The sequence below is a fragment of the Venturia canescens genome, chromosome 10 (genome assembly GCF_019457755.1).
Source record: "Venturia canescens isolate UGA chromosome 10, ASM1945775v1, whole genome shotgun sequence".
Classification (NCBI taxonomy): Eukaryota; Metazoa; Arthropoda; class Insecta; order Hymenoptera; family Ichneumonidae; genus Venturia; species Venturia canescens.
In genome coordinates, this window is record NC_057430.1 from 8,674,877 (window position 1) to 8,701,915 (window position 27,039).

At 34.8% G+C, this 27,039-nt stretch overlaps 4 protein-coding genes across 8 annotated transcripts; 3 read left to right on the top strand and 1 right to left on the bottom strand.

Moving 5' to 3' along the window:
* Positions 1 to 579: 579 nt before the first annotated feature.
* On the top strand, positions 580 to 1,926 carry LOC122417476 (39S ribosomal protein L13, mitochondrial-like). Its single transcript, XM_043430996.1, has 4 exons — positions 580 to 740; positions 881 to 1,004; positions 1,387 to 1,541; positions 1,630 to 1,926. Exons 1-4 carry the CDS (start codon positions 717 to 719, stop codon positions 1,891 to 1,893), a joined length of 567 nt encoding a protein of 188 aa, XP_043286931.1. The 5' UTR covers positions 580 to 716; the 3' UTR covers positions 1,894 to 1,926.
* Positions 1,927 to 2,079: 153 nt separating this feature from the next.
* On the top strand, positions 2,080 to 10,744 carry garnet (adaptor-related protein complex 3, delta 1 subunit-like garnet). Of its 2 annotated transcripts, XM_043430984.1 has the most exons (13): positions 2,080 to 2,541; positions 2,744 to 2,892; positions 3,051 to 3,146; positions 3,472 to 3,600; positions 4,225 to 4,635; positions 5,289 to 5,362; positions 5,854 to 6,297; positions 6,382 to 6,955; positions 7,249 to 7,684; positions 7,854 to 8,122; positions 8,600 to 9,178; positions 9,417 to 9,830; positions 10,017 to 10,744. In XM_043430984.1, the coding sequence occupies exons 2-13, from the start codon at positions 2,797 to 2,799 to the stop codon at positions 10,179 to 10,181; spliced, it is 3,687 nt and encodes a 1,228-aa protein (XP_043286919.1). In that variant the 5' UTR covers positions 2,080 to 2,541; positions 2,744 to 2,796; the 3' UTR covers positions 10,182 to 10,744. The 2 variants fall into 2 exon arrangements, with proteins under 2 accessions (XP_043286919.1, XP_043286918.1); XM_043430983.1 differs by lacking the exon at positions 5,289 to 5,362 and adding an exon at positions 4,942 to 5,015 and having other exon boundaries at positions 2,080 to 2,892.
* Positions 10,745 to 12,270: 1,526 nt separating this feature from the next.
* LOC122417471 (USP6 N-terminal-like protein) lies at positions 12,271 to 20,073 on the top strand. Of its 2 annotated transcripts, none has more exons than XM_043430989.1 (8): positions 12,271 to 12,583; positions 12,944 to 13,184; positions 14,054 to 14,377; positions 14,507 to 14,694; positions 15,065 to 15,225; positions 15,317 to 15,637; positions 15,754 to 15,898; positions 16,734 to 20,073. In XM_043430989.1, the coding sequence occupies exons 2-8, from the start codon at positions 13,030 to 13,032 to the stop codon at positions 17,237 to 17,239; spliced, it is 1,800 nt and encodes a 599-aa protein (XP_043286924.1). In that variant the 5' UTR covers positions 12,271 to 12,583; positions 12,944 to 13,029; the 3' UTR covers positions 17,240 to 20,073. The 2 variants fall into 2 exon arrangements, with proteins under 2 accessions (XP_043286924.1, XP_043286925.1); XM_043430990.1 differs by having other exon boundaries at positions 12,272 to 12,583; positions 16,812 to 20,073.
* On the bottom strand, positions 20,069 to 26,813 carry fmt (phosphatase 6 regulatory subunit 1-like protein fmt). 3 transcript variants are annotated; one of them, XM_043430987.1, is made up of 15 exons: positions 26,139 to 26,813; positions 25,643 to 25,722; positions 25,091 to 25,364; positions 24,677 to 24,847; positions 24,411 to 24,589; positions 24,220 to 24,333; positions 24,008 to 24,143; positions 23,493 to 23,645; positions 23,269 to 23,382; positions 23,090 to 23,154; positions 22,827 to 23,025; positions 22,458 to 22,642; positions 22,269 to 22,350; positions 21,960 to 22,155; positions 20,069 to 21,537 (listed from the first exon to the last, which is right to left on the bottom strand). In XM_043430987.1, the coding sequence occupies exons 1-15, from the start codon at positions 26,196 to 26,198 to the stop codon at positions 20,693 to 20,695; spliced, it is 2,853 nt and encodes a 950-aa protein (XP_043286922.1). In that variant the 5' UTR covers positions 26,199 to 26,813; the 3' UTR covers positions 20,069 to 20,692. The 3 variants fall into 3 exon arrangements, with proteins under 3 accessions (XP_043286922.1, XP_043286921.1, XP_043286920.1); XM_043430986.1 differs by having other exon boundaries at positions 22,269 to 22,356; XM_043430985.1 differs by having other exon boundaries at positions 22,269 to 22,365.
* Between the last annotated feature and the right edge of the window lie 226 nt (positions 26,814 to 27,039).

Here is a 27,039-nt window from a genome sequence, read left to right on the forward strand (position 1 = left end):
AAAAATGTGGATTTTATATAGGAGTTTATTATATAATATGTGTGTTTATTCACGTCTCGCGTTCGTCGCTTATTCTATGCGCGAACGCGCTTTTTTATCGCTTTTCATCGTTCCTGTCAATCTCTCTTCCCACTGTCCGTATAGCCGCTGCGCTTTGTGTTTCGCTTTGAAGAGAAAGAAGAATGGCCAGAATGGCTAACTTTCCGCATTCTTTCCAATTTATAGATTCAATATTGATGTATGTTTATATAAAATAATAGCTGTGTATGTATGATCTAATGATATTCTTTATTCACGATGCGAGCATGCATCGAACAAAGTACACAAATTCCTTCATCCTCATTCATACGTTCTTATGTTGCAAATAAATTTCTAAATAAAAATCATTATGTTCCGTATGTTTTTGATATCCTTTTTTTATCATCATTTTATTCGAGCGAAACAACACATTCGAATGAAAACTAGTCAAATCAATATTATTTGTAGGAATCGTCGCTTTGCGTCATCTGGTGAAAGTCTATCCTACTGCGATGAGTAAGTCTCAACAAAAATTTACTTTTTTTGTTTCATCAATCGCACTTCATTGTGACTACGTTCAAGTAGTTAGGATAACAATACATAGCACAGATTGATGAGTGCCCTAAGAATAGACATTATACTTTAAAGTTATATAAAAAAAAATAATTGATATAACACGACATTGCAACCGACTAAATATGTCAATTATTCGGAAAACTCAGGTGAGCTGGCGGTAAATTTTTTATAGCATGTCTGCGTTTCTGAGCCAAATTCTTGTAGAGTTATTCTAACCTTCAAATCGGCTTTTACGCTCGTATATACTCAATTCCAACCTACCTTCGGTCTCGCTTTATTTTTCAAGCAATGGGGCACTTTCGCTCGTATTTGGCACGTCTTTGATGCCACATGGCAAGATCCTTTCATAAGCGCTCCAGTTATTGGCAAATATTTGCTGGGTCGCTATAAACCAATTTTTCATCCAATGGGTAAGTTATTGGAACAGTCGAAAAGGTATTGACAATTTAATTCATTTTTTGGATACTCGACAGTCTCAAAATTGTACTGCTGCTCACTTGACTGCGAATGCAAAAGTAAAACACTATTGAGAAGTGAAAAATTCAAGAAAATTTTAAAAACAAAATATCAAGAAGAAAGCTTATGTGTTATTCTCTAGAAACTTATTTTTTCTAATTTTGTGTACATAATTTTTGCTCTTATGAAATTCTTTTAAAAATTTGAATTGCACAAAAATACTAAAGCTTGAAGTAAATACAAGGAAATCTTAAACAAAATATAAAGCTTTTAATCAATTCTTTCCATAAATGATCTATAACTTGCTATTCCTTCAATCATCGATTGTCTTTTTAGCTGATTGTGGCGATCACGTCGTTGTAATCAACAGTAAAGATATTGCTCTACGAGGAGATGATTGGACCAAAAGGGTATATTTCCATCACACCGGTTATCACGGCGGTGCAACATGGACATTAGCCTGGGAACTTCACAAGAAAGATCCAACTTTGGTACAACAAACGAGAGTTGATATAGTTCTTTCATTGGTCACAACAGCTTTTCCAAAATTGAAATCATTTTATTTTCATTTTATTCTAGATTGTTTCCAAAGCGGTCTACAGATGGCTACCGAAAAACTTGAACAGGCGTCACACAATGAGGAGATTGCACATTTTTGAAAATGATAACATACCAGAAGACATCCATGCAAATATTAGTAATCAAATAAGGCAACTCAAACCGATTCCCACTCGTCTGGATCATATTCCTGAAGAAAATGTCAACAGCTTCCCCCGAATCGTCAAGCTCCCTGAGAATTATATGACAAAAGATGAATACAAGAAAGAGATTGAGAATGTGTAGTTTTTCAAATATAGTACAACTGTGTTATTCTAATTTCTACATTATTTTATTTGACAACAAACATTACACTGTCTAACATCACCAAAACTTCTTCATAAATTATTCCTTGGGAAATAAAATTTTTTTTTGGTCTCGCACAAGCTGTCAGGGAATTGAAAAAAATTCTTAAGAAAACACAAAATTTAAAAAAGCATTATTTTGTCATTTTTAAAAATGACGTTCTGAACGTTTAACTGAAAGTAAAAGTAATTTGTTGAATATTTTTCTTTTCACTAAGCTAAGTCTATGAAACAGACTGATCAAATTTTCTAGTTTCTGCATTCAAGCTTTAAAAAAGTGCAATTTTTTCTTATTATTATTTGCCATAAAATTAAAAAATGTAATCTTCAACGATTGAAATTTGGCGCCAATCACTCCTACCGCAATCTGTGTGCAGTTGCATAGGTGGCGCTACAGAAAGGAGAGAAGAGAGTCCCGGTCAGTCAGAATCTGACATTAGTTTCTTTTCTCTTTGTTTCTCTCTTGAGAATTTCGTTGAGAGAAACGGAGTTTAGTTATCTAGCGGGTTTGCGCCGGAGCGCCAGCGTGACACTAAAAAGAGAAGGAGATTAAGAGAGAGTGAGAAAGATTTGTGCGAGAGTCTAAGGTGTGAGTGAAATTTTCAGAGAGGAAAGGAGAGCGTTAGCTGCCGGAATGTAGTATATAATTGTGCTAACTCGATAAATACATAACGAATAAAATAATATAATCCTGTAGCCCATAATCGAATCACAATCAAGAGTTTTATTAAACAGTTCAAAATTTACGAAAAAAAGGATCAGTGTTTTTTTTTTATCTAATTTTGCAATAGGTTACATCTGTACTCGTTCGTGTAAAACTTTATCCTCCTCCTCCTGCACGAAAATGGCTCTTCGTAAAGTGAAGGGCAACTTTGAACGAATGTTTGACAAAAACCTGACAGATCTAGTTCGAGGCATTCGTAATAATAAAAATAATGAGGTAAGTTACATTCTTGAATACATATTTTGGTTACACTTCAAATTACTATTATTATTATATTCTTTTTCTATGGAATATTGTTCTCAATTCAAAAAATTACCGCCGCTTTTTAAGTTTTCAATTATTTCAAAAAATCTGCATTCTTCCTGTCTTTTCAGGCTAAGTACATCGCACAGTGTATCGAAGAGATCAAGCAGGAACTGCGACAGGATAATATCGATGTCAAGGCAAATGCTGTTGCCAAGCTGACATATGTATGTTATACTTTTCAATTTTAAACTCAATTTTAATTGACAATTTTTTTTCATCTATGAAAGTTTATACAAATGACGATTATCAATCAAATTCTAAAAATTTCTTTGTCAAATTATTTTTTAAGTAAACCCACTTTCTGTACAATTCCATATCCAAGAAAATGTTTATTTTCATGGTAATTGAAGTAATATTTAACCAATTTTTTAGATAAAATTATGTTTGTAGTTGAAAAATAGAAATTTCACATAAAAATATAATTATTGGGTACATCCTCGTGATAACTTTCTTCGTTGTTTAACATTTGGCATCATTTTACATTTTTAGCTCCAAATGTTGGGATACGACATAAGCTGGGCTGGCTTTAATACTATTGAAGTAATGTCATCTGGTAAATTTACATACAAAAGGATTGGCTACTTGGCTGCGAGTCAGAGCTTCCATATGGATACAGAGGTAGAATATGCTCTAATCTAAAGAGCATTTAGATAATCCCTCTTACACAAGCGCGCTTCAACATATAGGAAGCAAAATGAAAAGATTAATGAATATCCATTTCAATGATGTGCTGAAAAAACCAGTGATGAAAGTTCAAACATAATAATGGAAAAAAAAATTTTATATCCCCCACAATAATGAAAATGTAAAATATTAAAAATTTATGTAGAGCCACTAAAAATAGACTCACTTGCTGCGGGCTTTCAAAACCATGAGGGATTTTTCTATCACAAATGTGAGCGTTGGTATGAAACGGAAAAAGCATTGTTGGTTAGTTTATTTCAGATGGCAAAGGTTTGAATCGATAAGTCGGTATTTTTCACAAAAATCGTTCAGTTTTATTAGTAATAAAAAAAGAATTATCCTGCGAATTGAAACGCTCATGAAAAGGCTTGAAAGTTGTTTCACATATTTATCGAATTTCATGAAATATCGTTTTCAAAAACAATATTTTGTGAAAAAAAAACACTTAACAGAAACAAAGCATCATCGAAATTAAATTGAAATTTTTGGCACTCCCACAATATGTCAATGATTCCAGGATATTTCAACCCTTTAAAAATGACCTTTTTTCTGTTGCAGTTATTAATGCTCACGACGAACATGATACGAAAAGATTTGAACAGCCAAAACCAATACGACGCAGGTTTAGCATTGAGCGGTCTCTCGTGTTTTATAAGTCCAGATTTAGCACGAGATCTCGTAAACGATATAATGACATTATTGACATGCACAAAACCATATTTGAGAAAGAAAGCTGTGCTCATGATGTACAAAGTATTTTTGCGTTTCCCGGAAGCTCTGAGGCCGGCGTTTCCACGTTTAAAAGAAAAATTGGAGGATCCTGATAGCGGTGTGCAATCGGCAGCGGTCAACGTAGTTTGCGAGCTGGCAAGGAAAAACCCGAGAAATTATCTCAGCCTCGCTCCGATTTTCTTCAAACTCATGACCACGTCGACGAACAATTGGATGCTCATTAAAATCATCAAGCTGGTACGTTCTTGAACCGCTTGCACAAACTTTCATTAATTATGCAATAATATCAACTCGAAAAAAGAAGGAAAAAAATGTCTCGAAGCTGACGAATTGTTGAGGCTTCGTACCTCGCAAATTCACTTTATCAATGCTTTTGTGAAATTCGCGATAAAGAGTTTGTCAATAAGAAAGCAGTTGCAACGCGTTTTTCGTTCCATTTCGTTAATTTTTTTACCCATTTTTATCGTTTTTCCAGTCTCATTTTCGTAAATTGTTGTTCCAGAATAATTTATCACTTTATGATCGTGTCTTTTATTCGTTTAGTTCGCAACGATAACACTCATTGAGCCAAAATTGGGTCGTCAGTTAACGCAACCGCTCATTGACTTGATATCAAGGTTGTTAATCACGTTTCAAAATAAAAATGAAAAAACGAAAACAGTAATACGCTAGAAGGTTGTTGTTCCATTTGTAAATAACCCATTGATTTTTATTTTCTGTTTTGGTTTTTCCACTACGCGTCGTATATAGAGTGGAAAATAATCTATTTCGTAGGCTTCTTATCGTGAATATGTAATTTAGCAGAATTTACGTTTTGACGTGTAACACAAACATTCAATGTCGTATTTGTAGAACTTTTTTTTTGCTTAATATTCCGATTGAATTTGCAGTTCGGCGCCTTGACACCTCTAGAACCTAGGCTTGGAAAAAAACTCATAGAACCTTTGACCAATTTGATACACAGGTAATAATTCACCATGGCAATGAAATATAGGTCAATGGAAAAAAATGAAAGATGTTTCGCTCGTTATTCATACTTCCGGTTGTCCAGCTTTTTGTCTTTGACATTGTTTTTCGGTTTAAAATCCGATCTGGTAGATTTTTGCCACGAAACCAATCGGTTTACAATCCTTTAAGGTTCGGCTCTCATAAATTACGGTATTACGTGCAATGAGCGTCTATCGGTGTTGTTTAAAAATTGAAGAATAGTTGCAAGTCATTTTTTCGTCTAGTGCCCCCTTAACGAAATAAATTTCATTGATCCCCAATGGCGTAAATTTACAGTTTGTTCATTCGCTTAATGCTCACGTCAGCTTAATTTTTTTTTTTGTATTTCAATAACCAGCTTCCAGGGAAGGAATTTGTAGAGGAAATTTGATTTTTATTCTCAACATTTTATTTTTTGGTCTTATATTCTAAAATGATTTACATTTAATATTCTTCCTTTCCTTTCAGCACTTCCGCAATGTCGCTACTTTACGAGTGCATAAATACCGTTATAGCAGTTCTGATATCGATATCATCAGGAATGCCAAATCACTCAGATTCCATTCAGCTTTGCGTACAAAAGCTGAGAATACTAATTGAGGATTCCGATCAGAATTTAAAATACCTCGGATTGCTTGCGATGTCGAAAATTCTAAAGACTCATCCTAAGAGCGTACAAGCTCATAAGGATCTTATAATGCAGTGCCTTGACGACAAAGACGAAAGTATTAGATTAAGAGCTCTTGATTTGCTCTATGGCATGGTGTCGAAAAAGAATCTTATGGAAATCGTCAGAAAATTGATGATTCACATGGACAAAGCCGAAGGAACCACCTATCGCGATGAACTGTTGTCAAAAATTATACAAATATGCTCTCAAAATAATTATCAATTTATCACGTATTTCGAATGGTAAGTTTGTATTTTCAAACATTTTTTGCAATTTTTTAAATATTATTTAAATAATATTCCACTTAATATAACGAAAACTTTCAGGTACATATCGATATTGGTTGACCTGACACGAATGGAAGGTACGAAACACGGTCAATTAGTAGCAACTCAATTGTTGGACGTTGCAATACGTGTGCAAGCGATAAGAAGATGTGCGGTGCAACAATGTGCAGCGTTGTTGGAAAATGCTCAACTTTTAACGGGTCAACCGCGAGCAACGATGACCGAAGTATTGTACGCAGCCGCATGGATATGCGGTGAATTTTCCAGCGAGCTCGAAGATCCACTTTCGACTTTACGAGCAATGTTAAAATCACAATCTTCCAGTTTACCCGGTCACATACAAGCGGTTTATGTACACAATATATTGAAACTTGCTGCTACGACGTTGGCGAAAGCCCGCAGAGAAAATGATGAGGATACGATGAAGATAATATTTGAAATGAAAGATTCCATTGCTGAATTCGTCAGAAGCGGCGATCTTGAAGTTCAGGAAAGATCGAGCTCCGCTCTTGTACTATTTCAATGCTTACAAGACAATCCTGAACTCATCGACGAATTCGCTGAAACTTTTGTTGGCGAACTCAATCCCGTTGCTCCAAAAGCTCAACGAAAGGTAATTTCTTTTCATTTGGTTCTCCAGATTACATTTTTCGTTGTCGCGGTTTTTTAATCAAATCATTTTCATTCCGGGCACGTGTCAAAAAAAGTCCAAACCGATCTGAAAAAAAAAAAACAACATTAAACTCGATCACACGAGGAAAAATATGAAGTATTGATAACAGATTATGGTACAACGAGCTTTTAATTACATTCATCAATTCATAGATGGAGAAATTTTTACTTTTATTTTTGAATTTATTTCATGAAATTTTTTTTTTCATCTGATATTTATAATGATTTTCGAAGGTTCAAGTACCCGATGGTTTGGATCTGGACACTTGGATCAACGAGCCACCATCAGAGAGTTCTGACTCAGAAGATTTAGACATGAACGACATTTTCGTGCGTGATGAGAAATCGACGGTTTACAGTGGTGGCAAGCGAGTAACAATCGAGCCGACGGTTGAAGAAATTCAGAAAAGGCGAGAAGTACGAATAATGGAACAAGAAAACAATCCCCATTATCTCAAAGGCAATAGCACGAATCGAAGAAGTTCGAATTCTTATCACGATATTGGTAGTAAAAACGGCGATGATTTCGAAAATATTCCAATCGCGGAGCTTGACATACCGATCTCTCTGAAAACAAACACATTCTCGAATTCAAAAAAACTTTGGGACGCGGAAATCGAAAGCGGAAAGAAAAGGCGCAAAACACACAGCAAGAAAAAATCGAAAAAAGGTAAAGCGTTAGGAGCTTTAGAAAGAAAAAGAAAATGCATTACTTTCATAAAAGGGAAATCTGAATTCCCATTAATATCGCAGCATGCACGCTTTCTAATTTATTTCGTTAAATTCAATACGATTTTTATTCGTTGAGAATAGTCGAACTAACTCTGCAACGATTACAGACAAAAAATCGAGCTCTGAAGACGAACAGGACGATCGATATCCAGTCCAAGTAGTAAACACTGGAATTGGAGAACTGCCACCCGGAGCTGAGCTTAGTGACAACGACGATAACAATGTGGCAGATGCAAACGATCCGCATCGAGCCCTTAACGTCGATTTGGACATTCCTCTGCGCGACGACGAAAGACTTCCTGTTCTCGAACATAGGCCACCGGGCTTTGAACGTACCAAGAATATTATTGGCAGCGAGAACGAGAAGAGAGACAAGGTGCGTAAGCGACAATAGAAGAGAGATACAAAGATTTCCGGTATTATTTTTCGTTCGAACGGTATTTAAAATATTCCTTGCCAATAAAATCGATCAATAGAAAGTTGACTTTAAAATCATTCCATTTTCTATGCATTGTTTGTTGGAAATACTTTTTCCTTCAAAATTATTGAAAGGAGGAAAAAATATTTTTATTCGTTTAACACGTGCGCTGAGTACTGAGAATTTTAAACACTGTTCAAACTATAGAATGACAAAATTTCGAATTTAACTGGAAATAACCAAAGAATATTGACTTTTGTTGTAAAAATCATATCCTTGATTCCCTTCAAAAGTATTTGGCAAAAATTAAAATTATTTGGCAAAAAAAGAAAACATCACAGAGAAACTATATTTAGAACTTTGAGATGAAAAATATTGTTCGAATCGAATCTTTTTTATGAACATAGAATTAAATTTTTCTCGTTTTCGTTGCAGACTTCTAGAAAAACGAAGAAGAAAAGTAGGAGCCGCAAAAACGAAGAAAAATTAGTGAAAGAAAGTAAAAATCGTGACACGATAGATTTGTGGCTTGGCAATGACACGACTACGCATGAAAAGCCTGAGTCTTCAGGACCGGAGACTATTAACGCGTCCGAAACAAAAAAACATTCGAAGAGCAAACGCGTTAAATCTAAGAAAAAGGAGAGAGCGGAGGGTGACGAAAAATCGAAACATCGTCGAAAGCATAAAGAATTGATCGATGTTAAACACGAGGAAATATCGGGCTACGAGGAAACAACAGGAATCTCAACTCCATCTGCTGAAATATTGCCAAATTTGAACGACAGCCACGAAGGATACGAGAAAATGGATGGCAGTCAATCTGCTTACAAAAAATTCATCCGAAACGAAAGAATAGATATTTCTTATGAATTAACATCTGCGGATTCGCAGGTTCTGAATGGGCCTGGCAAAATTGTTCTTACGATGGAATTGAAAAATACGGGTAGTGATACTTTGAGAAACTTGAGCGTCCATGTACCCGACACTGCAACCCTTAAACTCGACGAAAATGTGAGTACAATCTCTCATCTTCATTTATTGTTTTAAAAATTACGGGTTAATCTTTATTTGTGTGGATTACATTTTTCATGAAATCAACATTTTTTACACAGCACAATACATAACTTTTGCAGAAAAAAAAATTGCTTCTAATGTAAATGGACATTTTTTTAACATTCATTCTGTTACATATTCCTTAGAAATAATAAGGATTCAAAATACTGGCGACTTGATATAAGATTTTTTGCAGTCTGGAAAATCCTGTGGCCTTAAGGTTCTGCAACCATCTTCAAGTGAAATGATAAAATTATCATTCGAAGTGTATGGCACGGTATCACAAACCCTTCCGGGTAATTTATCCTACACTCTGGATAATTCTTTAGGAGAAAATCTGGAAAAGTTGGAATTTACAATAAAAGTAACTAGCTGCGACTTTTTGATCGCTCGCATGGATATAAGAGACGCTTATTCATTGGACTCGAATCGAAAGTCGCTGAGTTTCAAGAAACAACGAGAAATACATTATTCTCGTGGATTGGTGCCCGCTCTTGATATAATATGCAATCAGTGTCATCTCACCCTCGTTGAGAAAATCGAAGGCGCAGCTACTTTGTATGGGCGCTCTATCGGAGGTCACCTCGTGTGCCTTTTAATAAAAGAAAAAGTTCGTAACTAATCGCTCTTCACATTACCGAAGGGAAACACTTTTGCGATGGGCCAAAAAATCGTCTTTATTTGAAACATTGAAGAAAACTTTTAAAAAATTTCAATTTTTTGGCTCGTCCAATTGCTCTCAGTCCCTAAACGGGTGTTCAAAATATCATTTTTCTATTCGATTTTTTTTTTTCAGAACACGTCCAATGATCAACAATCCTCTTTGAAGATAGAGAGTACAGGAAACGACGGTTTATATTTATCGGGTATAATGGAGGATATAGAAACTGCATTGGGGACTGAAAGTGCGACGGAAAAATTTAGAACACCGGATTATAGAATCGTGACGGGAATAAGATGAGAAAACGTTGCAGCTTTATTTTTTTAGTTCTATAATCAACAGTCAATCTTTCATGGAAGTGTTAAGAAAATATTGGAAAAAAAAAACAAATTATCATTCACTTCTTGCTTTTGTTCAGTTAAAGAATTATTTTTTTCTATTATTTACGTACTGTCGTCGTTACGTTGTGCATCGTACTAGTATAATACACTCGTAGGTTACGAAACACGAGCGAATATCGTGGAAACGCTGAACAAAAAGCAACGCGATGAACCGTTGCTACGAAAATTCATGTCAACTTTCCCAAAGCACGAGCGTTTCCGTTGTTTTTATTTTTTATCAGCGCCGAAAGTGTTGAATAATTCAATCGCGTAACGATATATATATAAATATATATAATCACATCGATCTGTCTGAGAATTTTTCTATCGATATCAATTTCGTCTCGCGACAGCTCGCAAAATCTACTTCTTGTTTAATCCCTATAAAGTTTAATGAAAATCAGAGAGATCATCATTGTTTACGTTTAAAGTGTATCTCGGAAAGACTTTAAATAAATTTCGGTGTAAATATGTTGAAAAGTATTGAAAAATTGTGGTTTACTGTTCTATTCAACTGTTTGTTTTAGGAAACTTTACGTTTCTATACTGCGTCAAATCGTTTCAGTTTCGTAGTGTATTCGTGACATAGATCGTTTTTGAGAAATCGTGTATGATTTTTAGCATCAATTAACCGGAATTGTGGATAAGGAAAGAATGGAGTTAAGTAATCCACAGAAAAAAAAATACCATCAATATCTCCCATTTGTTTCTTGATTATTTATCGTCATATTTTCATTTCGTTCAATGGAACAATTCAAATTAAAACTGTTCGATTATATTTTCCCTGTTTGTATTGTATTTTTTGAATTCACTTAAAATATAATTTTACCGCGCCCATTACTCACTCCGTTTCATAAACTTCTTTGAAATCGACCAAGCGCGCAACATTGTTTAGCCAACTTCCAGTCACCTCACAGCATTGAAGAAGTGCAGAGATTCGCCCCCATAGAAGAACGATGATCATCGTTTTTACAAATTTTTTTCATATAACCATGCTTGAAAATTATTTTACTGCGAATGGGAAAGGGCATCGTAAATAAATCCTTTCTCCGATACTGTTTCATTCGTTACAATAAGTTGGTAATGCACTTGAAATATAATTTCGAAGAAAGTAATAGTTATTTTTAGTTTTTTTTTTTTGAGTAAAATAAAAGTATAATGAATTTCACAGAGAAAAAATTCTCAGCGATATTGTTCCAACATCGGGTAAGAGTGTAGTTCCTCGAAAAATCGAAAAACTGCCGCGACATATGAGCAGGTAGATTCCTGTCTTACCTCCTGTTTCAGCTAGAACGCGAGAGCTCAAAATGCTTCGTGTATATAAACACGGATTTTTGGAAATTTATTCAGATTTTTAAAAAGAGGTGTTTTTTCAATTTCTTTTCTCAATAAGGGCTGTCCAGAAAAATCTGAAAAAAATGTAGTGTCTTCTAAACTCATAAGTCTGCCGGTTTGACATGAAATACCTCATTTATATCAATATTTTTGATTCGTAAAATTTATTTAAGTAGCCTTTTTTAGGCTTTCAAAGTAGAATGCTGTCATAACATTGTTTTTCATCATAACGTTTTGAGACTTAAAAAAGTATTATAATTTTGTTCTTTTAGCTGACGCTTCACAGAAATTTATTTTTTCATATTTTTTTTTCTAATAATTGGACATCCGACAAACTTTTATCTCTATAAAATCGTGACCAGCATACCAACAAACTATTGCGCTACGATTAGGCGCTGAACAATTGTTTACACATCACAAAATTGAAAAAAACACGACTAATATAAATGCACACGGATTCAAATTTCTTATTTTTCTAATTAGATAACTAATTTTCGACAAGCGTCAATTGATTTGAATCCAACAGTTACCAACAAGAGCCCGACAAATGATTTACATTAGAAATAAAGCAAAAATTCAAAATTAGTTGGCCAAGTTCATGGAGGTTAACGTTGCTGCTGCGACTTCCCTTTGAGGGGGCGGAGTGTAGTTGGCATGAAACGAAAAACAAGACCACTAAAGAGAGAGGGAGTCGAGGGAGAGAGTAGTAAAATCCGGGAATTCTTGTCTGTGGCTCTCGCTCGTTCCAGAGCGACCACATTCTCTTTTTACTAAAGAAAATTATTTACCACTTGTTTTTACCAAAAATATTACAAATAGAGCTTAGCGTAATCCATCAACGAATTACGAGAGCAATGGTTAAATAAATAAACAACGATACCCACACAAAATATAAACACGCGTTTATACAGTCGTCTACAACATGAGATTTGTCAAAACGTTGGAAAGTTTTTTCACGATTATCACCGCAATATTTGCCCGACAATGGTAAGTGACATGTTGTCATATAACTCATTTTTTTCTTCGAAGCACGAAACTTGACAGACTCAAAACTGTATCAATAAAAATAAATACCGTTTCTCGACCGATGACGCGATATAACCTTTCACCGTACATCCGGATGTAACATCCATGTATTTCTCGTATCAGCATCTGTTTCCTTTTGCAGATGATAAAATCTTTTCTAAGCTATGAACTGTCTCATGTCGTCGAATTAAAAAAACAACGAATGAATGAAACTCGTTCTGCTAAAAAACCAATAAAAATTTTGTACTTCAAACGTCAAAAACTGTTTTTCACATACTCTCACAAAAGAACTCAAAGTTGTACATTTTTTCATTATTGCAGATTTCAGAACATTGATGGAATGCGCAAGAGAAAAACGTTGATACCAGGGATATGTTTCAACAAATTTTCTTGTATATATTTGTGTCATGAATGAAGAAGAGCTTATCAAGCGGTCTGCCGCTGAGCGAGACAGAATATTCAGTTGTTATGATCGCGGAAGAGAAAATGGTGCACAAATTGATGCTTGGGAAGATCCAGCATACGAGGTTTATCATACTACTGACAGATATGGTTTTATTCAGTAAGTGTTTGTTCATATTATCAATAAAACATTTCTTATTAATAAACGTTCATCAGATACAATTATATTCCCTAGTGGATCGTACGACCAGGAAGCGGTGGTAAAAAGTACAAAAACGACCGATTTCAGTCGTTTTTCTACTTTTTTCGACCATTCTCGGTCGGTTTTGTACTTTTTTTTTATCGTTTCCTGGTCGTACAATCCGCTAGGGTTCCATACCGTTTTGTGATGATTAAGATCAATCTCCAAGGACAATTACAGTAGAAAATGAAGCACTTTTGCAATCGTATTGTCAGGTATTTGTACCAATTTTACCCTCACCACCGTGAATCGGTTTATTCAGAGATAATATAGTCTCGGAGAGCCTCAGGCCAGCAGAGAACAGGGCTGTCGATGTATTTGTCTCGAGACTCTACCGAGTCTCTTGATACTCAATAGATTATGTCCCCACCAAATGTCATTGTTCATTTATCTGATAGGATTTGTTAGACTTCATTTGATATTTTTTTAAAAACAGTCGTAAAGGGGATGGAAGAGGCTTCAATACTAATTGTAAGGCTTTATGAAAACAAGTACAAAATTCAGAACACCAAAATCATTTGAAAACAATCTGAATTTTGAACAATTGATGCATTAGAAAAAGTGCGCATTGACTAAAAGTTATAAGATTCATTTCAAAAAGAAACTTGTGAGTTCATAACATCAATTTATTAAGCATTTTGAATACAAAAACTGAAAATAAAGTTGGAAACATGTAATTGAACAGAGGATAAGACGCGACTGAAATGTGATTGAAATATTCAACAATAATGAAAAATTTTTAACTCAATAAACTAGTGGTTATTTCTCTACTCGTTTACCTTCATCAGTGACAAACGCTTGCCGAATGCCATGGATAACAATGATCTCAAATTACGCCATGTTGAAATGGAGAGACTGAAAAAATGGGAAAAAATGATGGAAAACTGGAACAGTGCGTCGACAAAAGAAAAATTGAGACGCAGAATATACAAAGGAATTCCCAATCGCTTGAGAGGACGTGTTTGGACTCTCTTACTTGGCATCGAAGCTCTGAAACAAGAGCAAGCTGGAAAGTATGAGGAGATGCTTAAACTGGCGAGACAGTGGTCTACAGAAATTAGACAGATCGATGCTGATGTTGCTAGACAATACAGAGATCACATTAATTATAGGTAATTCATATAATAACCTTGTAACGTATAATCAATTTACAATGATTTCATTGATTGAAATTGATTAATAAATTAGGCTGGTTGAAAGTAAGAATAGCAATTAAAATAATGATATTTTTTACATTACAGAGAACGTTACAGCATCAAACAACGCTCCATGTTTTACGTACTCGCTGCTTACAGCATGTACAACATGGAAGTTGGATATTGCCAAGGAATGTCGGTCTTAGCTGGCTTGCTGTTGCTTTACATGGACGAGGAGGATGCTTTTTGGGGACTTTCCGTTCTACTTGCAGATAAGAAGTACAGCATGCATGGTTTGGACGATTTGATACCTCTATTATCGTTGTTTTAGCTCGATAGTGTGCGTCAAATGATCATTAACATTTCGTTTGTTTATTTTCTTTTTTGTTGCCTTCCAAGACTAACGACGTTTTCCACTCACCATTGACATAAAATTCGTTTCAATCATTCGGTCAAAGTAAATTATGACGTCAAACATATAGAATCGGTCTGCAGTCTAAAAATATTGAGTAATAGTTTTTTGTTTTTGAGTTGAACAGTTTTTCTAATGAATCATGAAATCTTTTGAAATGAAAGCATCAATTTTGTTATGATACTTGGCAGTTTTTTATTTGATTGAACATACCTGGGAGAGCCAATTTTTCGAACTCTTTCTCATTCAAGGTTTTTACATCGATGGATTTCCAAAATTAAATCGCTTCATCGAACACCATGACAAAATAATGACGAGATTCTTACCAAAATTAAAACGAAAACTTGATAAATGTGGATGTGATTCCATCTTGTATTCGCTGAAATGGTTCTTCGTCGTTTTTCAAGAACGTGTAAGTTTCCTCTTCCAAAAGCAATGTAACCAAAAATTGCAATTTTTTAAACATTTTCATTTGAAAATTCATGTTCAATTATCGTTTTCAGACTCCAGTCAGTCTAGGGCTTCGAATATGGGACATATTTTTGTTGGATGGTGACCGTATTCTCTCAGCAATGGCTTATACAATAATGAAACTCCACAAACGTTATTTAATGTCGTTGGAGGGACTCGATGAATTTTGCAATTATTTGCAGATCAAATTAGAAAAGGATTTCCGATATGACGACGATACGGTTGTAAATATGATGCAGCGCAGTGGAGAAGAACTGAAAAGGGCTAAACTTGATTATCCTGGAGCACCCTTGCCAGCCGAATTGCCAAGATTTCCGTTTGGAACCTTTAAAGAGCCTTCGTTCACGAGCAAGGTACAGAAAACTGAAAATTTTATAAAGATCACTGAATTCGACGTGAAAGTTTTGATTTTGCGGTTCATTTGTGTCAATAATAAGTGAAGTTTGATAACTTCGTTTTATAAAAACAGGTTGGAAGACGAGCAGAAGAATTCAGCGAAGCTCAGCACGCGATGAGGGAATCAGTGGCACAGCGACGTACAATGGCCGAGGAAATTGAGGACACGAGAAATAGTCCAACCCCTGCGGACGCGTCAAGCGGCGGCGACTTTACCGGTAAGTTTCGTTTCTCATCAATATAACTTCAATTTGAATATATGAATAAAAAGTACTAATTGAAAAAATCGAAGGAATCAAATGAATTCGGGGGGAAATATTTACCTGGAAGCGTTTATAGGCGATCGTAAACAATATCAATTTGGAAAATAATAAAAATGAACCGGCCTAAATAACCGTGTAAAAATAACCGTGACAATAATAATCGTCATTCACAATGATCTTTTCACCGCCTGATTAGCGGTGAAAATGTTTTCTTGAATGTCCATACCAATACTTTTTTACTTTTAATTCATTACACTATCTATCATTATTAAGTTTTTGGCATATTTGAAATAAAAATATTCCAAAGTTACAGTCACTTGAGCAAAGTAACAGTAGCGAGACCGCTGACAGATTGAATGAGAAAAATTATTATGAATACTTTTCGAAGCGCACGTTTTTTATCGTCCAACTAAAATTAATGTCCCTTCTATAACTTCTTTGTGTATATTTCCCTTAATAAAAATGCGTCACGTTGAATTTTGCAACGTTGGAATCCAACAAATTGAACGAAAAACAAAAAACAATTTGTAATTCTGCAATTTTCTTTCCCTTCCCAATTTGCAATTTGTAGTCTTTCAACCTTCACGAATGATTTGTGGGATGAAAAAGTGGAGAATTACAAAAATGTTTTTTTCAGTCATCTCGTTGGACTCCAAGGTTGTAAATTTCAAGGTTCTAAAAATTTTGGTTTCATATAATATATGTAAAAAAAGAAAGTAGTGATGAAAATGTTGTAAATGTGGGTAACCGCGTCGAATAATGATTGTTTCTGTACGAATGAAATGACGAGTTCGTACCTCGATACGGCTGGAGAAACCAGCCGGGATATCGTCGCATCAATTTATTACCGAGAGGAATCTATCTGCAGGAAGCAAATTTTCGCTTGATCCAAGCCTAGACGACGGTGGATCGCCGCACGGTTCTCGTCGTTCATTGGCCGACACATCGGTCACGTCGACGGCCGATTTATCGGTATTTAGTTCAGCGACGCGTTCTCAAGCTCTCGATAATAGTCTTGATACTCAAAGCAACATATCCGAAGGTAGCTCGGGTAGCAATGGTTTGCCAACGCCACGAGCAACGCCCCATCAACCGAGTCCCGACGTTGTAAGAATTTATGTACCGTACACACCACTCTCCCAAGCCTCCTTCAAAGAGGAATTACAGCGTACTCTGCCACGCTCATTAGAGACTAATAAAATAAGAATTCGCATTGATCCGGACGAGACACCGGTAGTTGAGAATCTCAAACCTTTTACTCTTGAGAGCCCTGAATTTGAGCTGGATTTGAAATAAATATTCATTGAGATTACCGATGAACAACTAAGGGACTGAGGAACGAAAATCCTATGAAATGAGAGAATGAGGAGGAGAGGCGAAGAAATTACGGTAATATTTCCATCCTTCCTGATACTTACGTCTATGTCTTAAACGCCCTCGAAACACGAAGAGATTTTAAGTATTATTGAGGAAAGAGTGCTAGGAATTAATAACGATATACATTATGTAAAGTCAACTGAAAAAAACCCAGCTACGAAAGATGAAAATTGTTCAATATGTAAAAAGAGAGAAAGATAAATGGAACGAACGAGGAGGAATGTGAGAGAGAGAGAGAAAGAAACAGAGAGCGCATTATCTAGAAAACGAAAAAAAAATAAAGTTCTAGTAGTGTGTATAGATAAGTTCGACATTCAACTGAAACAACTCAAGATGTAATTTTAATTGACGAATTTAGCTTTCGAAACTTGTGTGTGCGTGTGTGTGTGTGTGTTCCATTGAAAATTGGAACTTTTACGAAGATCTGATCAATTAATATTCGATGATTGGGAGTTCTGCATTTTCAGGTTTTTTCAAAAAACTTGCGAACAATGGTAACATGGAATTTGGACTTCTGGTTATTCTAATCGGCAATACAAAAAAGATACATAAATATATATAAATATATCTAGTTGATGATACTGACCGAAATGAAATGGTATCGATTGAAATTAGTATTATATACTCGAGAATTGATCACTCTAAGTTTTATTTTTTTAAGTGTGTACGTACATAATCCATTTATGATTGACCTTTGAATTGTGAAATGTGGTATAATGATCATTAGGACAAGAAAAGAAACGAATATTTTCAAGGAATTATTGGATGAAAATTAGTCTTTTGTTTTCATGACCCGCACGATTCGAGGGCTTTTAAATTTAAGAACATAACTGCGATACGGTTACAACAAAAATTCAGTCAATATCGAGACAAAAGTGGTTTTTACAGTTTTCCAGAATTGAATCATGAACTTTTTGATTTATAAAAGTTTTCAGATGGAAAAGAAATATAATTTTATCTGTTATAATTCCATGTTTTTTTTTTTCAATTTATGATATTAAATGTGATATAGACTTTGATGCATTCTTCAATGTTTCATCGGTTCCCTCAGTATAAAATATTGAACTTTGCTCATTACCCTAAATTTAGTCGCATATCTCAATTTACTCTCTTCTGAATTTTTGAGAAGTTAAAATTTCAAATTTTCTATAAACTTATTACTTAGAACAAATCAATATTAATATCGAAAGATTTGAACATTCGAATGTAAATCCACTTATTTATTTCTCTCTGGAAAGGAAACTGTGAAAAACACTTCCTCTCAACGTTCATGGATTTTTGAAGTGACTCTAGGGCACTCTTAACGAGGTGTGTCGATGATTATAGTTTACTTGAACCAACGAATGAGAATATGTGTTTAACCCTGCCGCCGTCTTCATCGTCGATTTAATCCAATCTGAAGAAAATTTTCTACGTGAAAATTAGACCGATCGAGTAACACAGGCCGAAAAATTGTCCATACACGCATTGATCGAATATAACAGACCTTTATAGTTCCGAGTTTGAATCAAAGAATGTCTGGACCACCGCAAGAGAGTTGAAACAATCAAATGAGAATCGACTGAAAAAAATTATTGCTTCTCCGTTTTTTGAATGCCTAGTTCTCAACAATGAATTCGTCGTATTCTTTAGGGAAAACGTTCCTAGAATGAGAACTTGGAAACTTTGCAATTGGACCAAGATCAGAAAACTTTCAGTCATTTTGACACTTCACAAACATTGATTTTGATTGATGGGAATAAAAAAAAAAACACATTATTCGAAAGAAATTCGACAGATAATCAGACCTTTTTTTTTGTTCTTCCAGTAAAATAATTTTTTTGCTACAGTAAAATGCATATTTTCCAGTATATTCTCATATTAACATTTTGCCAGTTCTTTTTCTGCACCTATCTTTAAATAAATAATGATTACAATATTTTTTTGTTTAACGTTACTCTTAAAATTGATGTAAAATATATTTTTGATATTGCCTTTTTGAAAAAACATTTCTAGCAATATAAAATGTTTAAACCAAAACACATGTGAAAAAATGTTTCCGCAATTAAAAGAACTTGCCATTTTTTATTTGGAAGTATGAGTGATAATTTTTTGGTCGTATGTAATAAGCAGCATATAATTTTTGTTATGCCGAAGAAAAACTCAGATTTGAGATTATAAAAAGATTCTCAAATTCCTTATTTTTTTTTGTATGAAGATGATTAACGTTTAAGGAGATAAATACTCTCACAACTCGATGGGCCTAATTTCAACGCGAGAAAAAATATCTAAAGAAGACAATGTGGTTCCTCCGAGTCTGAAAAATTTGACGGCCGTATTTTAAAATCGAAGAAAAAAAAAGCGCGACAATATATGTAAAGATCATCATTAAGCTCTAAAGCACTTAGATCATGAAGCAAGAGCAAGGAGAACAAAGAAAAAAATATGAGAAACGTGAAGCTGAAGTTTTGTTATTTGTACAAAACGGAAAGTTAAAATACCTGACGAGGATCCCTCCGAGGCCATTGTTTCTTCTTGCCTAATTAATCACCGCTCTCTGTTAATTGTAAAATTGTCATTGAAACGAGCCAAACGCGCGAAGAATAGAAAAAAAAATCTAGAAGCCTGCGTAGGAACACAGTAATGTTCGTCAACGTTCATGTTTCGTATTGTAATTCATTTCACGAATGGCCATGTATTCCATCCGGTGATTCAAACGTAGAACTGTATAAAAACAAAATGAAAAGAGTAATAATATTGAAAGGAGAATTCAATAATCGCATTATTTATTCAATAATAATACACCGCTCGCTTAAATCCACTTCCAAATCCTGTGGTATATATTCACATTCCACTGTACAAGATGATTCGTAATAATTTGTTTTTCACTATATGTGATAAGCTTGAAATATAACGTTGCCTGTTTTTCTTCATTTTAAAATCTCTTTGAATTGTTACAAGTGAATAATATTTACTAAATAATAATCCTTGGATACAGACATTGAACCTCTTCTTTCTTTTTTTTCTAAAGCATTTGAGCATCACAACTTTAATCCTTCATTTCCCATTTGTTGTCTCCACTTTTTTATATATATAATACAGGTATGGAATTCTCGTGTCGTGAATTTATCCGTTTTGTGAGTAAAAATGTAGAGAATTCTATAGATATAGTAAATTAAATCTTCTGATATGATTTATGTTTATATAATTGATTTATAACTTCCAAACACAGAGGCGGGGAAGAGGGGGCTCGGACGAAGGACTGTTCCCTCAAATCCTACATTACTCTGCAAAGGGCAGAGGGTTTTTCTTTCCAGACTCAAAAATACTGTCAAGTATTAACAGAGCTCAACAATTGAACGTTAATAAATCCTGTGTGTGTATGGGTGTTTCTTACAGCATCGTTTGTGGCTTATCTCGCTTTTCTGGCTCTTCGACTTTTGTCGGTTCGTCAGGTTTGTTCGAATCTGCAGGGACTGTTTGTACAACGGGTTCAACGTCCGATGAGCTATCGATAGTTGTTTCGAGTGCAGGAATATTTTCCGAAATTTTCTCTTGTTTGTCAGGGCTTTTCTCGTTCGAAGATTTCTCCGATGTTTTTTCAACAGGGTTCGGACCTTGTTTCATTACCACATCGATGCTTTGCGATTTTTCTGAGGCTTTTTCAATGTTTTCACATTTTACAGAGCTTTTTTCGGTATTCACAATTGTTTCTGGTACTTTTTTTATATTTGCGGCAGTTTCCAACGCTTTTTCGATGTCTTCTGTCTTTTCATCTGTTGTCCCATCATCCTTGGTGGACTGCTCGGGGATTTTTTGTATCTCCCAATAACTCGGAACAGCTGTATCTTGAGTTTTAGCAGGAGCATGAGATATTTGAGCTTTCTGTGATTGCTCTTGTATTGTAACAATTTCGATCACCGACGTTTCTTCAAGTTGTAATATTTTTTCTGCAATTTTATTTATACTCGTGGAGCTTTCCGAAGTTACTGTTAATTCGAGAGGTTCCAACGACGTTGCAGATTCTATTATCATTGGAGACTCGGAGGAAGCCGAAGTGAGCTCGCTTACTTGATTCGGCGGCTCACTTATTTTTAAACCTTCCATGTTCAACGTTGTCTCAAAATTATCAAAATTGGCCCAACCTCCTGCGTATTCAGGCGGATCTGCGGGTGCTACGTCCCAAGGATTTACTCGTGGTAAAACGCTTGGGAATTGATCATTCGATGAGCCCCAAGCTGTAACAATGAAAGAATATTTAATACGTTCTTATTATTATATTAATACGCTCCTTATTATTCATATCAGAAACAAATAAATACTAACGTTTTACCGTGTATTTCGGCTAGATTAAGGAGGTTGAAGCGTATCTTATGTTAAAACTATTTTCCAACTTTGCGCATTAAAATTTTTTAAACAGAAAGCTTAAGACAGTATTAAACTTCTGGCGGGATATGCCGATCTCAATTTCACCGTCGTGAAATTGAGATATTTATTGTTGAAGTTTGCAATTTTTGTAAATTTTCAATTCATTAATTTGGAATAATAAAATCTAATGTATTTTTCGTATGTCTTATATACATCGCTTCAACTTCCTTAATACTGAGCTAAGGGATTAGCTAAAGAATATTAAGCAGTGCTGTAAAATGAATGAACTCACGATCTGTCGAATCAGGTTCCATGTTCATTTCTCGAGTATCTTCGTCTTCGTCCGAGGAATTTGAATCCTGATGTTGCTGTTTTAAGGGCCAATCGCGTTTGTCTATGACCGTTTGGAATGTTAATTCACCCTCGTCTCCCCATTCAACGGCTCCACCACTTTCATCCAAGCCGGCTTTTTGTTTCTGCTGACAAATCTATTTAAAAATGGTAAAAATTGCAGTTATCGGCATGGTCAGCGACAAAAGAGAATCTCGATTTTTTTGGACTCGAAAACAGTCAAATATGTCGGAGTAAAATTCAAACTCACTTTGTTGAACAGGTCCTCGCCTTTATCAAGATCTTCTTCGTTCACAGTGAACGGTATTGTTGTGAGTTGGTCGATTGAGTTGCTAAGCATACAGTGGCTTTATAAATCGATTTTTTGAGCATTATTACATTTTTTTGTGACAATTGTTTTCATTTTCATGACGACATTTTGAATTGTCAATATACTTACTGTAAGGCATCGTCTCGATCGTTAAATTCGTCGTCATGGAAACCACAGTGCTCTATGAAATTCGGTGTCATTGATTGTCCTTGATAATTCGCATAAACTTGTTGCACGTACGCATCCTGACCATATGAATTGTATTCGTCGTTGGGATCGTCCGACCCGGACATGTACGGCTGTGGTTTGCCACCCTGTGAAACGAAAATGGAAATTGCCACGTTTAAGATTCACGTAAAAATGTTGTACAAAAGTTTTTTTTTATTATTGTTCAAAAAACGTGCAATGAAATCTTTCTTTGAGTGGAAATGTAGAACTTTCCCCATTTTAGTGCGTCTCCTAATAATTTTGGTAACGAAAAAAAAGCATTCGTCTCACCAATTCGAGCTCTTGAGTTTTACTGATCATTGTCAATTCTGTGGTGATCAGTTCCTCCCACTGCTTGGCACATTCCGCACTTAAATTGGTTTTTAAATATTCGTCCAAAATTTCATTCTTTTTGCATTGTTTAACGATATTTCTAACAATTTTAATAAGATGTCCCATGTAACCCTGCCGGACATTAGTTTCCTTATTCCTGAAAAACAATGAAAAAAATTATAAAATTTTTTTATAAAAAATGATATTTCATTCAAACTCACTGTGTATTCGAATTTTGGTTCCATGCATCCAACAAGCGACTTATCAATTTGCACTCGACGATCATCTGAAAAATTGTCATGCAAGTCACTAAATAACGATTGACCACGGAAAATCGCTTAAAAAATATTGACATTTTTCGTGATTTTAAAGTAAAAAATAAAAAAAAAAACATCCTCACGTGTGAATAAACAGTTTCAGCATTTTCCCCCCATTCGCTGTTTATTACTGATGCTAGACATTGCTCTACTTGAGTGTGCAGGAAATTGTTCCAGGAATATTTGAAAAATAAGTCCTGTAAAAAACATCAAATCGACAATTTTAACGTCAGGTTTTACCAATAATATTCAATGAAAATATCGCTTTGTACAGAAAGATTTTTTTTATCATACAACTCATATTTACCAACAATATCTGGAATGTTCCAAGTTGCGCAAGCCTCTTAAATATTCCAATGTTTTCGTTGTAAAGTAGTGCAACGAGTAATTTTGCTACATGAAGGCGAGTATTTCCTAAGGGGCTAGTCAACAGGCCGGCTGTTGTTTTTACAGGAGGTTTCTGTAGAACAAGAAAGAATCAAATTTCAAAAAAACTGTGCCGAAAATGTACAAAAAAAAGTAAAATTTCCAAAAATTTTATAAATAATCTAAAATTTATCTAAATTTCTACGAATCTGAACCCTCTGAATCCAACGAAGAAGTTCAAGAAAAAAGTTTTACCGCAAGTAAGCGTTATTTCTGACTCTATTGGAAGAGTCTGATATTCAGAAAACTTTGAAAATAATATAAAAATGTAATTGAATCAATTCAATTAAAAATAAGATTCAAATGAAATACGTTTCACGTTTAAGAGTTTTATACCATTCAGTTCAGGTACGAGTTTTCAAAAATAAATATGCGTTCAGAATTAAAGAAACTCACAGGCGGTGGGTTCAGTAGAAGTTTTTGAAGTGGTTCCAAATACGGCAGTGTGGCGTTTTGGATTTTCATTCGACTCTCCTTGTTAGTGATTTCTTCGCCAGTACCATTACCTTGTGTTTCCTCTTCATTTCCAATGCTATGTAAAGAAAAATTATCATCATTCCATAATAACTTTCATCTTATAAGAATTCTATCCAATAATTGAAACTTACTTGGCTGTTTCGTGACCCAAAAGTACCAAAAGAACTTGGATACCTCCAACGATGCTACTTTCGACTGGTTCACCGGTTAATATAGTTTCAAACAATAGACTCACAGTATCCTCCCTATGAAATAGACAAATTAAAGAAAATATTCAAGCAATACAACACCATTATCAATTTATTAAAATGATAAAACTTACTTCTCCAGCGTAATTAAAATGGGATCAGGATCAGTGCGTTCGGTGCACGTGATTCGGAAGTATCGCGCCAACTTAATCATATCACAGAGCAATTGAGATGCATTCGCATGTTTCTCAGAATTGACTGTGGGTGAAAGTAGCTTTATAACCCTTTGCACAAGTTTTTCGTTGTCCAACCACTTGAAACCAAATAAGTGAAGAAAATCAGGCTCATTTGTGAGCTATTTCAAATTCTCGAATGGTGGAGAGATAAAAATGTTCCTCACGTTAAGTACGTTCAATCGCATATCGCTGCCTTCAACTTTAGTCACAAGTTTTAATACCAAATCCATTATAGCAGATGTTTCTAAATGCTGCAACAATCGATCGACACAGTTCTCGCGACTCTTTGTAAATTCTAAAACGTTGAAACACATGAATTGGTAAGAATACCAATTCTGGTGGGGAAGAGGAAGGAAAAGGAATTGAAAAATTCAAATTAGTACAATTTCGATTATTCCAATCCAGTGTCAAAAAATGTTTCATCATTTGAGAGATCATTGTTGAGAATAATGAGAATTAATAGAATTTTCCAGAAACTTTTGGAGAATTCTAATTTTTTGAGGTACTAGACGTATTTAATAAAGCGTCAAAAGTTTCAATTTTGAGTTCTATTATTCCATTATCATCATCATTTGTACCTGATCGCTTCTTCGTGTAAGAAGAGCTCCGATTGTTTTACTGAAAAACGAAGCGAGCAACGGATTCAAAGGCTCATCCGTGTCAAGGAAAGAATAAAGTTTCGCCAACAGAGTTTCATCACCAGCAAGTTTTTCGTTCAAGGATGGAACATTACAAGTGAGTAATTCGCAGGCAATGTTTGAATATTTGTAACGACTCCTTTCATCAGTTTCAGTCGATGGCTCTTTCGTTGTAAGAGTCACCAACTCCTTCATTATTTCAGGCCTGCTCAAACTGCAATTATAACGCCATTGCTAATTAAACATGGTTGGTGAAGTGTTAGAGACAAAGATTTGCAAATTCTCTATTTTAATCTTGTACTAGCATTTATGCTGTCGATACTCTAAGTTTGTAAAATTGTCAAAAATTTAAAGTTGGCCAAAAATTCCGGTGTAAAAAGGAGAACCCAAGTGAGAACTTTTGATAATAATTGTGAAATTGTACCATCAATTACCCAGTGACTACTAAAGTTAACCTGGAATTCATTAAAGTAAATGGAAAATCTGACTTACTAATCGACGAGGATTTTATTTTGACTCTTGCATTCTGGAACGATATCCTCCTGATCCATGAGTTCTTGCAAACTGACATCCTGTAAAAAATTTTTAAAATTAAAAAAAACAATTCATTTCTCATTTCTGATGTACGGCTCATTGAACTTATGTTATGAAAGGTTGAGGCTAACCAACCACCTAACATCACAAAATAAGGACAGTTTTAATAGACAAATTTTGATAATCTCATTTTTATTGAATATTATTATTATTATTATCTCATAAAAGAAAAAATTTCAAAAGTGCAGTACTTTTGACTTATTGATAACATTCTGACATGTCAGACTCCACAATGCCAGAAACATTGGACACCTGTAGAACACGCTTTTTCGTAATGAAAAGAATCGAAAGATTTACTAATAATTAAAAAAACACTCTTCTTCAAAATATTGGAGAAAAAATAATTTAAAGTATTTTTGCGATGTTCTAAGAATTGAGAAAATTACGATTTTACCTCTTTTTTGAGTAACGCGTCGAGATGTGGTGAAAGCGCGTAAATATTAGCCCAAAACATGATTAATTCGTCCTTCCACTTTCTGAGCTTGTCAGTAGCCACCGAAAGTGATAATGCGGAATGAGCGTTTTGCGGAATTCTAAAATACGTTTATATTCACAGTTGTTCGATGAAGGGATGAGCGAAAAATCGTTGATTGCGATATAAATGAAAAAGTAATTAAAACAAAATAGTTTTTGCCGTTCAAGCAAATGGGCGAAGAATTAGAATAAAAACGCAACGAAACATAACGAAAATCAGAACGTTTTCTACCCCGTTTGTCTCGAATTTTTATTTCAAACCTATCAGTGGTTTGTCGGGTGGTTGTAACACCGTGAAAACAGAGGAAAAAAATAGAAAAAAACGTCAGCGAATACTCGAGGTTTTGGGCCGTTTGCCACGCGTGAAATTGTTACGCGACACGACCAATAAACTTTTTACGCGACACAAGAAAATTTAGACACATGCACTTTTAAAGAAATGGACGAACGATGATGATGCTTCAATTATAAAGCCTTATTCGTCATATTCACGATACTCTCACGTTCGACAATTCTCAACATCCATCTGCTCTCTGATATCGCGTGCGAAAAAGAGAGGAGGAGAGACGTAATTACGTCTCTCTTTTTTTTCAATGTTTTGAGAGATTGGAACAAAGCGCTACCAATTGAGGAATTACAAACATTTATGTAGATGGTCAACTCGTTCGAGCATTTTTCAAAAAATCTTCCTCGACATCTAATAGGGGTCCACAGAAAACAACAAGCCTTATATTTTGTGTCACGCATAACCGGCTTTACCCGGTTGATAAACAAGTTTTCAATTGTGTGTTACCAGCAGAGAAAAACTTGGTGATAAAAAA